The sequence below is a fragment of the Dermacentor andersoni genome, chromosome 6 (genome assembly GCF_023375885.2).
Source record: "Dermacentor andersoni chromosome 6, qqDerAnde1_hic_scaffold, whole genome shotgun sequence".
NCBI lineage: Eukaryota > Metazoa > Arthropoda > Arachnida > Ixodida > Ixodidae > Dermacentor > Dermacentor andersoni.
The window spans coordinates 105,231,220-105,249,382 of NC_092819.1; the positions used below are offsets into that span (position 1 = coordinate 105,231,220).

At 45.6% G+C, this 18,163-nt stretch overlaps 1 protein-coding gene across 2 annotated transcripts in view; it reads right to left on the reverse strand.

Annotated features, from left to right (window-relative positions):
- LOC129380175 (zinc metalloproteinase nas-6-like) overlaps nucleotides 1–17,681 on the reverse strand; it is a 66,301-nt gene extending 48,620 nt beyond the window's left edge. For both annotated transcript variants that reach the window (XM_055066352.1, XM_055066353.1), the window contains exon 1: nucleotides 16,801–17,681. In XM_055066352.1, the coding sequence (XP_054922327.1) occupies nucleotides 16,801–16,951 (151 nt within the window). In that variant the 5' untranslated portion in view covers nucleotides 16,952–17,681. The remainder of the gene's footprint in view (nucleotides 1–16,800) is intronic.
- Between the last annotated feature and the right edge of the window lie 482 nt (nucleotides 17,682–18,163).

Sequence of the window (18,163 nt, forward strand, 5' to 3'; positions counted from 1 at the left end):
CGCCCAACACTATTACATGTTTCGGTAGCAAAACGAACACTATTTCACGCAATGCGGTACTTCGACGAATGGCACTAGCAATAATCGCGAACAAACTACAGCAAGCAAAGATTATCCTGCCCTTTTCCAGCACTACTCAAGAAAATGCTGATCCCAGTTGCAGGACTAGAAGGGTTCATGGGCCCTTCATTAGTTCATTGACGCTTTCTCGGTATCATGAAGATAATATATCCAAGTTCTCATTTATTGCTTCTTTACCTAATTTGTTACCCCCTCCTTTGCTTTATTCTTCGTGCGTTGACCATATCGATTGTCTTTTATTCGTCTCAAGTAAAGCGCTCGTACAGTACTGTCTTCGGAATTTGAAGAGTACTGAATTGAATGCCACTCAAGCTCAGAAGTTCATCTTTTTGCTTTGGTTCATCCAAATTTTCGGCACTTATGTAAATAAGATTTGAAGTAAATTTTATTTTATTTGAAGTCTGCGTAAGAAAGTGCAATCAGACTTTGAGAGGTTGCATGGAATAATTGCAAATAGAGGAGTCATGGATATGGTTGTGCTTTTTAAATTATTCATATGGTGTCAGGTACAGTCGGGCTGTCTATAAAGCTAAATAAAGTTAAAAATTGTGTGCCAATTTTTTTACATTTCTTAACATAAATAAGTTAATTTTTTCAAAACTCTTGGTCACAGAGCTCCCGAACTTTGCAAAATGAACAATGCCACATTATACATTGAGTTATAGAACAATATGGGTACCTAAAGATCAAGGGCAATATTTTTCCTTGAATGGCTCGCCTACTTCTGTGACAAGCTTTATATGTGTTGACTTACATGCTATTAGCGTCCACATAATCATTCTACTTCCTAAGTTGTACTAGCCCCTAATTAATATGTTGACAATATTTAGTCATGTACACCGTAGAGCTTTTCTTCAAGTTCAAGAGTGTCGTGAAATCTCGTTCTCGGAAAAATAGAAATAAAATGGTGTCCAACTGTTCGATTTACCGAGACATCGCAAGAGTAGTCTTTGTTTTACTGTACAGCATCTTTCTCTTTTTCAGCGCTCCTGCCTTTGCTACTTTACCATTGTGTTAGATATCATGTCTTTTTTTTTACCTGCCGCGAGTAAATCGATAACATGCCCATGGAAACATACATAGTCCTACGTATGACCCCTAGGTGCTTTAGCAGGCTTGCACTGCAGCGCTTACCATAAGAGTTGCGTTTTTTATCTAACTCCTTTCGTTCTCCTCATTAAAATACTGAAAAAGGGGCGAAATAGGTTCTTGACAGACACAAGGTGCTTCCTGAAGAGAGCGCTCGGCCATCAAGAAAAAAGAGCGCACAAGAGCGAAAGAGATTTCCCTGCTGACTTTAGGATCCACTACATCGAAATAAAGAGTCTTTACACCACAGCCAAAACTTCAGTCGAGTACAAATGCATTCTTGTGATGAAAGCTTCATTCGAAATCTGTACTCAGGGACAGGGCTTGACCACTTTCCTGTCGATGCGACAACAATGACTTAGATAGCTGTTTTAGAAGTCGGGCATACCGGGTAATAAATAGCTTTCGGAAGGCGAAAGGCATGCGTTATAAGACGAACGTAAAAATAAGAAAATCGATATTTTTTACCAAAGACTCACCCCACCTAAAACCAATCCTGAAACCGCCACCTGTTCGAAGTTCCATGAAACAGGGCAGGGTAAACGAAGACATCGAAAGAGGAAAAGGACAAGCGCTGTCTCGTAACAGATATGTTATCCACCAACACACAAACATATACGCAAACACACACACACACAGTGACACAGTGCGCTGCTATTAGGAATAAGTTCCGAGTTACTCGATCGATAATGGTTGTGCTGTTCGTAGATAACCATCAGCGTATTTTATGTACACTGCAGGACGAAGGCCTCTCCCTGCGAACTCTAATTACCCCTGTCCTGCACCAACAGATTCCAACTAGCTCCCACAAATTTCGTAATTTCATCGCTCCACCCAGCCTTCTGCCGTCCTCGACTGCGCTTCCCTTCTCTTGGTACCCATTCCGTAACCATACCGGTCCAACGGTTATCTAACCTATTTACCCCTAAACTTACGCAGAAATGCAGCGGCATCCTATAGGGAACACCCACCCAACAACGACCTCCCTCATACAATGTCGCATTTGGATCAACTGAAATCGAACGTACTTTGTCACTGAGTTAGGAAGTGGGCCGAAATTGTGCGTGTGTCGCGGATCCGAGGTCGTATTCTCAACTTAACTTCTCGGCGTTGACGGCGTTGCTCGCACATTTCGAAAACGTTTTGTCAGGCACCGCACTTCATTCGACAAGACCTGCCGCTTGCACAACTACAAGTTCTCCATCGGACAGGAGGACGAAGGGCCGACGCAGGGGCGCTCACATAACGCTGTCCGACGACAGCTAGGAGCACGAGGGCGCATCGCAATGGCTTGCCGCGGCAGGGGGACGTGAGCAGAACGTCGCCTGAAGGGGCGTGGCTTCGCTCTCGGTGCAGCTTCCCAGTTTTGGTTGCGAGCGCTCTAATGGCTGAAATTCTTCGGGCCACAGTTTCGCAGGTAATGGCATTTTTCTAGATCCAAAAGTGGATATGACTTCCACAAAGAGCTGGATTCAATTTCATATTAAGATGGGCCTGCTCAAAGTAAACGCTTGAAAGTTAATTACTGGATCTTTTTTTACAAATAGCCACTATTTATCCCGTACCAGCTGTCAACCCTTGGCCACCACCAATGGCGGCATGTCTCTGAAAGAAGAGTCTTTCTGCATATTTCTATGCAGAAACACCTGGTATAGTAAATGGGTATAACACGCAGACACTTAAAGAAAGAACGGTGACAAGGAAAAAGTCAAACAGCCAGGTGACTGTCACGGTGCGGCATTATTCGATTCTGCAAAGTACCCATCAAAGGGCGCCGAAAGGTTGTGGAAATAGAGACCGGCGAGCAAGACCGTTATTGCCGGCCACTCGGGCAAGCGGGCGCAAGAAGTCGAAGGCAGGTTTAGAAATTATTGTCTTTTAGTCGTCGGCGCGACCGGGACGCCCCGCCAGCTTTTCGTAGGAACTCCTGTGTATTCTCTACCCGCGCGTGCATTGAGAAGCTTGCTAAGAAGGCGGGGTTGCAAATAGTCTGAAATATTTGGTGTGTCTGTGCAATGCTGTGTCCACGAAGTGCCGACAGTGTATGTGGTGCCTCTGTGTAATCCCGTGTCCACAAATAGCTAACAGTGTATGCTAGGGTGCCTCGATCCGCGCTACTCCGTACAGGGTGGTGACACGACCGGCAGCGCCGCCATATTGTGTCGGAGCAGGCAGCGGCGCGCTATGGCCGACACCGCAAATTTAGGATCGGGGTTTGCTGATTCTAATAAAGTTAGTTTCTTTTGCGGTTTTACACGTGTGTGTATCAGTATATTTACATCTCACCACAAAAGCAGAGGTGAATTGAACGTTTGCAATAAAGCAAGTGCTAGAGTAAGCTTCGAGAATCGAAGACCGCGAATTGTTTTCGGTGCGACTTCGCTTATTTTACGAAATGTTTCGAAATCAAGTTCGCGCTTGTGGCCCAAACCGAACGTTTATGGAGCTACCATTCAACATACAGGTGCAGAAGGACGTAATCACCGCAAGACGCTTTCAACTACGTTGTAGATCAGAGAAGTCGTGAATTGCAAGATCAGCAAACAAGACAAAAAAAAGACACAGCAGCGTTAGCGATAACTGATTTATTTCTTTTTGTGGAGGGAGACATCGCGCGTGCGAAATGTGCCAACGCAAAAGAGCATGTGCGCTATAAATACAAGGGGTGGTGTACTTTCTTACACACTAACAAATTAATATCAATGCAGCCATCTAGAATAATTCTTGGGTCTCTTAAACAGACTCAGGCGCTCGGCTTGTGATTACTTCCTGCGCGAACGCTAAGCAGTGCAGAATATTTTGCTCGAAAGCACACTTAAATTCTGTTATGACACTCCAAAATGAACAAGAGCAACACTGACATATATTTCAAAAAGAAAGGAAAGGTTTATTACCAATGCATAACTGCACAAAACCACAAGAAAACAGCTAGAGAATATATAAAATGACATCCTATATACAGCTCACCAAAGCTTTCATCTGCCTGAAGCCTCATCAGCCACATGCATACAAACGTTGGGTGCACAGACTCAACAGGAGTAAGTTTATGTGCTGCTTAAGAGATTAAATAATTTCAGTTCAAGTTAACACCTGCAGATGTCTTGCTGCCATACCCATCCTCCTCATTGCTATTTGGTTGGCTCAGCCAGTGCAAATAAATGCGGAGCCGCAACGTCACAAAACTCTCCAGGAGCTTTTTCATGACATTTGTATGTTCAGCGCACACAACCGATGGTGATGAAACATTGTGCTCAAGCAGGCTTCTTAGTGCCTTGATTAGCTGTGTTAGACGGCAAATGTTTTTTTCTTCGGAAAATTTTTTGAACACAGCTTCACATGAAGACACAAAGTTTAACACAACATAGCTTACGTATACAAGGTTCTGGCTATCTTTCATGTATTCTTTCATGCTAACAAGAGCATGCTCCTCGGAAATGTCATCAGTTGTGAGGATTTCCACACGCGAACGGCAAGCCTTTGGTGTCTTTACAAAATGACGAACCAAAAAGCCTGACAAGTGGGCCACGATGCCGCTTTCAGCTTCACTCAAAGGTTCTATTTCACCAATGTCATGGCTCGCTACTGAGTCTGCTATTTCGCTTTGTACCTCTTTGATTTCTTTAGCAAAGAAGTCTACCAAGTAGCTGCTATCGTCAATTTCATAGCTTGAATTATGTGAAACCATCAGAAACTGGCTGCCCGACACTATTTTTAGAGCATTTTTCAAGTTGCATGCACTTGGCAGAGGTGAAACCATTCTTACGAGTGAAAATAAGTTTTCTAGGCAGTCCTGTGTCAACCTTCCTGTCAAAAAAAACTTGTAGCCACATTCAAGCACTAGGACAGAGTGTAGTTTCAGCACCACTGTTGTTGCCATTATTAAGCCTGCTTGACATGGCTTCCACGCTTTCTTGACCCCAATTCCCAAACCTTCCATTACTCTTACTGTGAGTCGAAGTGTTTCAATGGCTTCTTCATATTTACTCTTATTTGTAAAACTTAAACCGACAACTGGGTGGCGAGATGTCATCAGAGTGTACCATTTAAATATGAGCTCGAAAAACCAGGCAGTAGTTTCTGCTTCCAATGGTAGCTTTCCAGTCTTGATAAAATATCTTATGGCTGATGGGGCTTCTCGGAAAAACTGCACTGCGATTAATACTTTCATTTTTGTGAAATGTCCATTTGACAGATGCGTACTATTCAGATTTGGAACCACTCGCAGCTGTTCTGTGTCCAACTTCAAAACAGTTTCTAAATGATCTTTGGTGACCTCACTACTGGGCAAAGAGAATTCTGAAATTATTTGTTCTCTCAGATGCATAACATTTTTGCGCACAATGTGGCCTCCGATGTTCTTAAAAACATGGGATGGGTCTGGCATAAAAATCAGTGACTTGCTGCTGTTCTGCGGATGAGGCATACTGCATACTGTGACAGAATGACGAGATGACAAGTTCAGACTCCTCCACATTGCACGATTAGAGCTGCCCATATCACAAGTGACACAAAGCACACGCAAGGAAATGTCCGCACAAAGCTTCAGTAAATGTAGAACAAAGTATTTAAGCTTGTCTCCATTGACAAATGAGCCAGTATAATGGTATGCAATCACCTGCTTCCAATGCGAATTGATGCCACCAACCATAAAAACGAGTGCATGGTTGGCAGGCTGATCACATTCAGGGAGGGTTATCTTGCCAAGGAAGGAGTCACAGCCGCGGTCAAGCTCCACACCTTTTCTAATTTCCATCTCATCCATGAAAAGAACGCAGTCCTTTTCAATGTCGGCCATTGCTGAGAGTTTGGTCTCCATGACACTAAGGATTTCAGTGAGGACGCCAGGCTTGAAAGAAAAATGCTGTAGTCGTCTGCACAGCGTTCGTCGTGAAGGTAATGGGTTGCCTTGTTCCAACAGCAAGTCATACCCAGTTGAACTACACGCAAACTTTAGTTGCAGTGCCTTCTTTATGGTCTCACTGTTCCGGGCACAACCTTTCCTGTTTGTTTTATGCAAAGCGTCTTTCTGATCATCATTAAGAAATTTAAGGTTTGCGGTCAATGAAGAAAGGTTCTCCTCCAGCTTCCTCGCTTTCTTTGAACTCGGCTTCAATTTCCTACTCGCCTGCGTCGGGCTTTCTTTCAGTTCGTTGTTTTTTCTTTCAGCGTCTTGAAGTGCTTTACGCAGTTCACTTGCGGATATAAAGGAGATATTTTTTCCAAAGCTGCAGAACTCGTGCATATTTTCTTGGGAGGACCAATCTTCTTCGCTGCTCTCCGTAGAAAACATCTGAGCATCTGGTTCTCTTGTTGAGTGAAGTGGTGATGTGGTTTCATTCCCTTGAATTTTAACACCAGCCAAGGGAAGTCGAGGTGCTGGCTTCTTTCTCTGCGTGGGTGCCGCTGGTGCAAGACCAAAAAACAGACTGTCAAATGTTAGGCGCGGCACGTTAAACTCCATACAAAAAAACGATGGCCTCTGGCGCTATCGCACTTACGCCTGAAGTCGAAGAGTGTAGGCAGAGCGCTTGATTTAAGAAGCCGACGACCATCTTGCCACTTCCCCTCGAACTGGTCGTCATCAAAGTGACGCTAAAAGAAAAAAAAAGTGTTTTTAATGTTTGAGTCATGAGACTGTAGGTGCGGAAGGATTGCACTGAGGATACGAGAGGCAAACTGCAACCCATTTTTATACAGCTGAGGTTGTCAAGTTGCCTAACTTCACGATAAAATTAAAGGCAAGCATGAAGGCCGCTTGAAGCGCGGATCCAATACATAAATAGAAAGCAAGACACTTACCTCGCAAATTCTTGAATTGTCCGTGGCTTTCCAACAGTCGCGTTTCACTTGAATTTCCCACTTTTTTCTGCGTTCCGAGTCACGGGGAAACTGAAGGCACCTATGACCCTTCTCTGTTGCGCTGGTGCACAAATTTACGCAGCAGCCTGGCATCGTAGTTTGCTGGCTATTAAACTGTGACACACGCTTCACTGCACATACCGAACCGTACAAGTCACCCCAGCAAATATGACCGCGGCCTCGTGGAAACTGCAAACACTTCACAACGCGACAACACAAGGTGCGCACACGTGAGTCCGTGTCAACCGCTCCGACACAATATGGCGGCGGCGCGGCGCGGGCCTGGTCGAAAGGTGTCACCCCCCTGTACGGCGGGAGGCGGCGCTTACATCGTGGCACCCTAGTGTATGCTAGGGTGCCTCGATGCGCGCGCGCGCGCTCCGCTGAGGGTGAAGACAACTGCGTCGTCTGCTACGGCGGCTGCCATTGCCATGCCTACTTCAGAGGCGCGGGGCGTGCGCCAACAGGCTTTTTGCACTTGCCGCTGCAAAAGCGCGCTTGTCTTCGCGACCAAAAGACAATACAACTGCGTTTCACGCCTTTTCTAATGAAGTGTCAACAGAACAGGCTTGTAAGGGGCAACTGTCCAAATATTTTAAGATTTGGACGGTCGTTTCTCCTAGCACACGGCGACTCGGGTGTTAGATTGGAAAGAGTTCATAGAGCGCACTAGGAACCTAACTGCAGGATTAAAATAAATTAATAACAGCAATATCATAAGCAGGTAGATTGCATTCAATTACTCAATTGTGTAACTAATTAAGAACGCTCCAGTTGCCTTATTCACATTTATTGTCAACCTAGAATGACGGTTTTTTTGTAGAAGAAAAAAGATTAATGTGCGTTACGTACCTTGTCCTAAGAAATAAAAGCCAGCGCATTCGCCACACGTACACGAACCGAATATCGCAGTACCTGAGCCGCGCATGCATGCATTGTGCACTGAAAACCCCAAATATCTCCAGGCATTTTTATACGCGTGTAGTCGGCCATTCGAACTTGGCGGGACCACTGTATATTGGTCAAATGATGAGGAAAGTTATTAGTCGCAGTGAAAATACATCCGTTTATACTCGAATGGAATCGAAATTTTGAGGTCATTAATAGGTCAAACTAATGAGAGTCGACTGCATTAGTATATTCAACGCGCACTTAAGACAGTGTTTTAAAGACAAAATAACAATCTATTGCCGCGATCAGAGGTTAGTTGAAAACAAACAATCATTAATATTGTTTAAAACCATGAAAGTTGTTTATTTGCCCCGAAAAAAAATATTTCAGGGTACTTTGAAGGCATGTTTGCAGAGATTATCCTTGTCTTCAGAACCTGGAGTCAGTGCAATTTAGGACACTTATTAGGTGTAAAAATAGGAACTCTGCTAATGCTAGCAGCATGAGTGTACTTCAGCGTGGATAGAAGCTTAGGTTAAATTAACTCCCGCACACGTCTTGCTTACGTGACCATTGAGACGAGCTTTCTGAAGGTGTCGGAGGAAGATGCGCAGTCTCAATCTTGCGTACCTGTCGGTCAGCGTTTTCCGTATTTCTTCATCATGGCTTGCGCACAGCTTCAAGCGCGGTCGGTATGCTTGCTTGCAGCAGACCTTTCCTAGGTATGCTGTAAGTGAGCGGACAGGTGACTTCATTGTCACTAGTTTGCCTGTGCACCATGAGTTTATCCCTACAAAGTGCTCCTCGTAGATTTTGAGCATGTGCATCACATCATCACTGGGATAAATTAGGTTGTCACCTTCTGACACATATTCCTTCAGAGCAGTCAGAGAGGCATGTTCGTCACTAGCACATCCCAGTAGGCATCCTTGCATTGCTGGCAGCTGACAGACGGCAAGATTCCTTTCAAAATGAAGCCCCCTATGTAGTGTAGAATGCTGCACTCTGTTGTGGACAGTTCTTCAATGAACAGAATTTCTGAGTCGTTTATCTCATCAGCTTCCACTTCTGTCCTATCTTTCTTTGCCTGGGAGAGAAGGTCTACCAGATATTCGCGGTCATAGAGATCGTAGCTCGTCGTCCGTGGGGTAAATAAAAACTGGCTCACGCTCACAAGCCTCAGAGCGCATTTCATATCATACGCACTGGGCACAGGTTTTCTTAGTCGAACCACCGAAAAGAGGTTCTCCAGACAATCCTGTAAGAGTCTGCTGGTAAGAAAAAAATCGTACCCCTCATTTCCCAGTAACACTTCTTGGAGGTGGATGACAACGGTTGTTGCAATGAGAAGGCCAGCTCGGCATGGTTTCCACAGTGATGTGGACCCCATTTTCGTACTTCTAATGGTCTCCATTGCCGTGTGCAACGTGCCTAGGGCGGCATAATACTTGGCCATACTCCTGCGACTTAAGGCCATTGTTGGGTTGCGAGACGACATTAGAGAATACCATTTGAAAATGAGCTCCAAAAACCATGCAGTGGTTTCAGCTTCTTCTTCAATTACAGATGCTCTTATTAAAAACCGAATAGCAGCTGGTGCTTCGCGGAAAAACTGAACGGCAACACCAACTTTCATTTTCGTGAAATGGCCACTGCTAGTGTGCACCTCGCATAGGTTGGGCGCTACCTTGAGCTCGTGCTCTGCGTCATAGTCGAGCACAGCCTGAACATGCTCGAGTTTGACCTCCGATGATGGCAGGTTGTTCTCCTTTACAGTGGCGTCACTCAACGTAAAAACTGATGAACTTAGTAACTGTCCTCTGAGATTTTTGAGAACGTGTGCAGGGTCAGCCGTGAAAAACAGTTGCTTTCCATCCAAACATGGGTGTGGTATAGAGCACACAGTTGAGGAGTTCCTGTGGCTTGAAAAGCCAAAGTCTCGCCACATCGCTCGATTTGACGCACCCATATCAGATGTCACAACACGAACTCTGAGGGACACCTGGCTGCATAATTGAACAAGCTCAAGGACATAGTGCTTGAGCACAGAGCCCTCTACGTGATGTCCGGTGAATTCATAAGCGATCACCTGTTTCCACCTCTGATTTAAACCGCCTAGCATGAACACTAACGCGTGATTGGCAGGCTCGTCAGGCTTTGGCGGTAGCGTCTTTCCTCCAAGGAGCGCATCTTCAGCACGGTCCAACTCATATCCACTTGAAATCTCCATTTCATCCAAAAAAAGGATGCAATCTTTCTCCACCTCCTCCATGGCCATTGCCTTGCACCGCATGACGTCAATCACCTCGTGAAGTATCCCCGGAAAGAACTTCAAACCTTCGAGCCTGCGAGTCAGTGTCCTGTTTGAGGGAAGGGGATATCCCAGCTTTCTGAGCGTTTCATATCCAGTTGTCCCGCAAGCGAACTTAATTTGAAGGCCTTGCTTGACCGTTTCAGGCGTCCAGGAATTGCCCCGGTTGTTGCTCCTAGACAGAGCACGGAGCTGATCTTCATTCAGGAACTTGACATTTTTTGAAAAATTCCTGATTTCGCTTTCAAGCCTCTGAACTTGATTTTTGAGGCCCTTAATACTGTTTCTGGCGGCAGCATGATGGTCCTGAAGGTCTGTGTATTTACTCGTGATGTCCGCTAGCTGCTTCTTCAGCTCTGCAGAATACGAGGAAGCAGTCTGGGTCCCACTAGGTTCGCCGGCTTGCTCTCTCCTGTCTGCATCCTGAACCTGCTGTGGACACTCAGCAATGACATTGCTGACCTGGAACGAGTCCATTTCGGATGTATCTTCCTGAAGCGGAGGTCTGAATTGAGACTGCTCCGTGGTCTCAGAGAGCGTTATTCCTTCACATGACGAGCTGCTTGCTTCCACGGGGGTCGCATCTGATTTACCATTTGAGAGCGAGATCTCTGAAGCCGCTCTCTCCTTCGGTGCTTTTCGCTCCTTAGGTAAAGCTGCAACATAAAAAAATATGCACTTTAAGATCGGTTTATTCGACCTGGCCAGCTAGTACATTCTTTTCTACAACAAGCAAGATGGGACCAAGGATCACATCTTTTCTACAGTGTACTCTTGAGAACGCACATAAACTGGAGCAAGCATGTTAATGTTGTACGCTAACGTGCACGAACCCAACATTTCCAGAAGGTTAAAAAGGTTTTTTTTTATTTAATGCTATCCACAAGCATGTTCCCGAGACGGCTTGTAAGCAATGCAGGTAACAATAGCTATATAATACTTATCCGGACTTTAGAAATAACAACTTACGTTTGAATGTAAAAAGAGTTGGAACTGCATTCGGCTTCAGCTTTTTCCATCCATCTGAACGATGCTGTTCAAAGCTGCTTGGTTCAAAGTGAGCCTGCAAATGAATGTGTAAGGTTGAGGCACATTAGCATTTTTGTTTCACTGTAGATGATATAGACAAAACTAAGTATATCATATAACTGGTATGTCCAAAACTGTGTAGTATAACCAAGTGTGTCATAAATGAAACTTTGTTTTACACTTGCTTGACGGAGAGCATCCGTAGAGCACCCAGAGCAAGATTTTATTTACAGACCCCAAGTATAGATAATTAATATAGCAACGTGCGAACAAAAATTCCAGTCATCATGAAAATGTGCTCGCAGCAAACAATGCAGGTCATAGAGACGAGGGGGTGCATGTGCTCAAGGACAGGGTGCGAAATAAGTGATAGCAGGTACCAAAAAAAGCCTATGCAGAATGCACTGAAAAAGTGAAGCTTTATTTTCGCATGCATTACTAATCGAACAAATTCACTTTTTCTCAGCTGTTATAAAATTTTTAGGACAGTACCACTAATTTTATTTGTAACAAGCACATGAGCACAATTATGCCATGTGTACTATAAGCGGCTTTCCGCGCATCTTATACCGAGCAATGAAATCAATTAGGTGGCATCAGTGATGTGAGCGGCAGTCGGTACACTGTTACGGCTGTTGCTAAACGTTTTAATGCGAGGGCAGCTCTCGCATTCCTTGGCTCGTTGTGCGAAAAGCCCGCCGTTGCCGTGGCAGCAGCACCTCCCCCCCCCCCCCGTATCTAACCCGGGGGGCGGGGGGGGGGGGGGTTATGACGAGTGTATTGTCACCGCGGGGGTGACAATGCACAAGTTTAAACCTGTCGGCGTGGTGAAGGAATGTAGAAGAACTTCTTGCTGGGCGAGTTGGTGCATAGCTTTCTTGGGATCGAGCATAGCTTTCTTGGGAAGGAAGGAGCGAGCAGACAGCGGAATATTTCTGCAGCTACCGAGTGCATTAAAAGGAAAATCCCGCGGTCAACATCAGCTGGCCTTCAGTTTTCGGAGAGCGAGGTTGCGGTGCTATGCCGTCTTCACCGTCTGAGGTTCAATCACTCGCGTCCACATCACCACTCGACACAGCAAAGCGTGGCCGTAGGCGGCAGGGCATGGTGAGAACTCCGCAAATAAAACCCAGCTGAGAGATCGCAATATGACCGATTTGTCGTCTCGCTTTGTCGCGACCTCATAATAAGCAACTTTCGGAGCCTCGCAAAAATTACATAGCCGCACTACACATTGCAGTAGCATTTCGCCGCAGCCCTACACTCAGCAACAAGTAACGCTCTCGCCTTTACACAACATAATGATTGCTTAGGAGCCCACATAATCGAAATAGACTGCACTTTTCCTTTATTTTACTACGAAGGGGAATTGTGTGCGCCATTGTGAAGAGATTTCATGTTCATTGTTTCAAGTTCATTGTTCAAATGCAGTCAGTGAGTCAGAAGAGCAGGTGCACCAAAAAAGGCCTCAAGCTTTTTTTCAGCGAGAAAGTCTCATTCGAAGGAAAATACTCGAACAACGCCTCCTTTTTTTTTTCTTTGTTCAGTCTCTCTCGTCAAGAGAACGCGGGCATTTTTGTTTTCTTAAAAGGTGCGGAACTTTCCGGGCAGCGATACTCGTTCTGTGAGCAATCTAATTTGCTCCCAACATTTGCCACACAATCCCTGTGCACGAAGTTGCTAATCCTCAGCGGCACTTAATTTCAGAGCGATCATATTTACATGTCCCTGTTCAGACCTTCCACACGTTCTCTCAATAAAAATGAATCGCGTACCTCAACGGCACGCACATGCGAATCCTTTGGCATACGAAGGAAAGTTTTACTCACGCTGCACATGCACGATGTGTTTGTCGGTTGCCACTTGTCGCGCTTGGTCTTTACTGTCCAAAGCAGCCTTCTCTTGGGGTCCCTCGGGAACTGAAACATTCTCCATCCCTTTCTTGAGTGGTTGGTGCACTGCGGCACACAACAACCCGGCATTTTTCGATGTGCGCCACCGGTCAGCAACAAGAGAAAAGGCGACAGAGCGAACGCACGTGTTACGGCCGCCGCGCCGCCGCGAGAAAGGGCATGAAAATGGCCGCAGGTGGACTGTCCCGGCCGAGGAGGCGGCACTCGCCCTCCCAAAGGGTGACCTCACCCTAGAGAGGGCGCGCGCGCATCGAGGCACCCTAGTGTATGCCTGCCGACAGCGCCGTATGGCCAGCCGTGGTCGTTTCCGCTGTGCTTGCGAACGAAAAATATACGCCCGCCACAGACTCAAATGTGTGCGTGCGTGGTGCAATACGAGCGCACGACCTCTAACTGCAGGGTGGAATCACGTGTTCCCTCGCCTCTGATTAAAACTAGCGCGGCCAAGACTTTGGGAGGCGCCGGGATCCAATTGGGTGAACTTGATTGGATCCTCACCGATATCTGCCGTTCCCCAACACAGGGAACTAGGGAAAGAAGTTATTAAAACGCAGGTTTTAGAGCAAGCTAAGCACTCTAGAAGCTGAACCTACAATCTTCTGAAAAGCGTTTGCTCACGAGAACTCCCCATAGCTTATGCCAGCCGAAAGCTACTTTGCCGGGGGAGGCCACCTAGAGGACAATGGAGCGCGAGTGTCTGGCGTTGGTCTGGGGAGTCCAAAAATTATCCGTGTACTTGTATGGCGTTCATATTTTTTTTTCGTCCAAACCGACCACTAACCACTCAGCTACATCCGACAGACGAAACAACTGAACGTTTGGGTGCTTCGATGGAGTTTACTACTCCAGGAGTATCAGTTGACGGTCACCCACATAAAGGGAAGCGAGAATGTGGGAGCCGAATACTTGAGCCTAATATAGGGTTATTTTGCAGTTGGAGATCTTTGTGTTGCATACATAGGCGTGTAATTTTCAGTTCGATTAACTTTCTTTTTGGCATAGCACACATTGTATATTGTGTGTATAGGGTTTTGTACACATGGAGCGGTGTTTCTTAGTTTTTCACAAAAATGTCTCTCGTGAAAGCAAATGTTATTTTATATTATTCTGATAGTGGGGGGCAGTTGTCAAGGTGTGGCATTATACGATTCGGCGGAAGCACCAATCAACGGGCGCCAAAGGGTCGTGGAATAGAGACCGCTGAGCAAGAGGGCTATTGCCGGCGACTCGGGCAAGCGGCCTAAAGAAGTCGAAGGCAGGTTTAGAGATTATTGCCTTTTTGTCGTTGGCGTGACTGTGACGCCCCGACAGTTTTTGTAGGAACCCCTGTGTATTCTCTGCCCCACGCGTGCATTGAAAAGCTTACTAATGAGGCGGGGGTGCGAATAGTTTGTGGTGTGTCTATGCGATCCTGTGTCCACGAAATGCTGACAGTGTATGTGGTGCCGCCGTGGAATCCGGTGTCCACGAATTGCTGACAGTGTAAGTGTGCCGACAGCGTCGTATGGCCGGCCGCATTCATTCCTCCTGTGTTTGTGAAGAACTATAGAGGCCCGCCACGGGACTCAAGGGTGTGCGTGTGTGGTGCAACACGAGTACGCGACCTCTAAATACAGGGGGGGGGGGGGGAATCACCCGTTCTCTCGCCACTAATTAAAAGGGGCGCGGCCAAGGCCTTGAGAGGAGCCGGGATCCAATTGGATGAACTTAATTGGATCGTCACCAATATCATCAAGTTATTCAAACGCAGGTCCGAGCTAAGCCTACAATCTCTTGAGCTGAGGCTACAATCTGCTGAAAAGCGTCAAGGAGCTAGTTCCGTCCAGTATCACCTGGGCCGCCTAGCCGAGTTGATAGTTGACGTAAGAGACGACAAACCAACGCTTGCAACGAAGCTCATGGTAGTTCCCTTAAAGTAGCTCAACCTGCTCGAGGGAACACGTCAGACCTTGACTGCCGGGAAACCCAGCCCAGAAATTGCATCCACCGCAACGAGATCGGCTTGCCAGCGTTCTTCGGGAAAGCTATGCCGCCGACTCCACACTTTATGGGCGTGCTGCTGCCGCTGCCCGGCCACACGTGTGCCATCATTTGTTTTTTGTTTTGTTTTTTACTCTGTTTAGTTGACCACCGCTAAGTGTGTTTGGTGCAGTGTTAATTTTTATATTTACTGTTATACTGTTCGTTCTATTTCTTTTGCCTTCATAATTGATCAAGATTAAGTGCATATGTCTTAGTGTTCTTGTGGTTTTTGTGTTTCTATTAATGTTTTTGTCATTGTGAGTCGATAAGTTTTTTTTTTTTTTTTTTGTCTTTCTCCCGACTCTGACGCTGTGTTCGCTTGAGTACACAAAGACCAACCGGCTTTTATACCCCGTCGACGACTTCGCGCCGACGGCGAACGGATGAAAAGCCGTGACAGTGACATAAATGCACTGAAACCGCTAAGCCCACAAACCACATACAAAATAAATTTGGACATACGGCCATTTCACATAAATTTAGAAGAGATAACACAGAATTCATTGGAACTGAAAGTCAGTCAATTCGTATACACGAAATGCAAGTCACAACCGATGTCATATAAGGCACTAGAACCTGAAATCAGCTGCTATACACTGAATATAGAAAACACCAAATGAGGTCATGGTGATTCAGAAAGGCACAGGCACAGAAAGGAATATGAAGGCTATATGCTCACGCATTTCTGTCGAGTAAAAAAGTTGATCGACTGTTTAGTTTTATAAGGACAGCTTTGCACGTGTGTACGATTTCCTTGAAGCAAAGCTTTCTTTTCCTCTTCTTCCCACTAATCGGGTGCAATCTTTCCGAGTAGACACCAACTTGGTCCACTATGTGTATGGCAAGGCGTGTGTGCCCAAATCGGCAACTTTGACCACTGGGCATGTGCCCATAAGCAAGCTGTATGTGTCACCCGCCGTGGTTGCTCAGTGGCTATGGTGTTAGGCTGCTGAGCACGAGGTCGCGGGATCGAATCCCGGCCACGGCGGCCGCATTTCGATGGGGGCGAAATGCGAAAACACCCGTGTACTTAGATTTAGGTGCACGTTAAAGAACCCCAGGTGGTCGAAATTCCCGGAGTCCTCCACTACGGCGTGCCTCATAATCAGAAAGTGGTTTTGGCACGTAAAACCTCATAATTAAATTTAAGCTGTATGTATATCTCTTGACTTGTTAACATCCCTGCCTTTATATATATATATATATATATATATATATATATATATTCGCATATCTATCATACTTCATTGTGCATACACATGTCATCAAGATTCTTCTGCCGCCACGCGTAGATCGGCTCCGTCTTCCTCATAAACAGCTTGCACAGCCGATATACAGACGACGAAGTATTGCTCCTGTCATCCTCTCCACCACTGCTACACGAGTAACTCGGGCAAGCCTCGCGACATTTATTTTCCAACATTGCGTTTGATCTGTTCTCCATTTTCTTGTAACTGGAACAGCAGTTATTATGCAATGCTTAAAACGTAAATCTTATTTCATGAAAAAAACGAATGTCCTTTCTCATTAATAAAATGCATTTAAGTGACGTAAACTCTTTTATAGGATTTATGGCATACATAGAGGCTGACGGAACTCACTCACCAAGTGTAGCATCGATGATGTATGGTATGACTCCTCCAGGCCACAGAATCCTTAAGCTATACGTTGCAGTCCGCTGCACAGATTCAATAGTTCCATGCGTTCCCATGACCTCGAACAGCAAATTTATCTCCGGTGTCGAGGATCTCAACATAAACGTTTAAATCAGCAAATTTCTCAGCAAAACAAATTTAGTACCTATGTAGCAATACGTAAGTAGACCAAGTTAGTATACAGAAACGCTATAAAGCATATACCACCATCTCATTTGTATAGCGACTCACTTTTTTTTTCTTTTACATCGAACGTGTCTATTGCTAGGATCTCGGAATTTTTTTTTCTGGCGTTGCGTTGACTGAGAACTATCATCATCAGTAGCCCATACCCCAATTGCAATGGCTCATAGCCCCTTTTTAACTGGTTAAACTGGTTAACTGGCTAAACTGGTTTAACTGGCTAAACTGGTTAACCTCCCTGCCTTCCTTCTCCACTTTTTCCTTCCTTCCTTCCTCATAGCCCCTTAAGGCAGACTACGAGCACTCAACAAAATGAAGCCAACAGCGTATATGTTCTTTGCAATCACGCATACAACATACAGAACAGCTTATGGTTTTAAAATGGACATGGTCAAAACAACCATCAAAATCACATAATTGATACGGTACTCCTGCACCTACGTGCAATGCGAAGCACGTGTCCGTATACATTTCCCGGCAAAAATTACCGTTGCGATGGCTGCCGCATCGACGGCAGCTCGTTTGTACCATGCGAAACAGGGAGTGACGTAACCACACCTTCATTCATAAAAGAAGAACCCGCCAAGCAAGTGATTTGTGTTGTAACAGTGCTATGGGAAGGCGACGTGTCGTGAAGACTCCTCAAGACCAGCGGCCATATGAGGCACGGCGAATTTCTCTTCTCTCTGGTCCACTTTTTGTGGCTGCATGAAGTAGCGCCGCAAGCCAAGTCGCAGGCCGTCAAAACGTCTTCGGCTAATGATTAGGTAAGGTCGCCAAGTGAATTCTTTCAGCCTATGTCGCAATTGGTAATCCTTGTACATGTCGCTTACAGCTTCGCTGTTCAACTACCTTCACAGCGTGGATTGGAAAGCATTAGTTGTGTAAAATATGTTCATGTGTATTTTATGTCGCACCATGAATTAAACTAGGAGCAGCCAAGCTGTTGAAGGAATATTTAACGCACGTGAAATAATCAAGAAGAACGTTCTGGTACAGCTGCTTATTAATTGTCCTAAGAAAAAGGCTCACGCCAGTCTCGTGGTGCCCTTCCATGACGATGTCTCCTTCAATGTCCCCAGGTTGCATCGCACGAACCCCTGCATGAAAAAAGCGTGTGAATAAAAAAT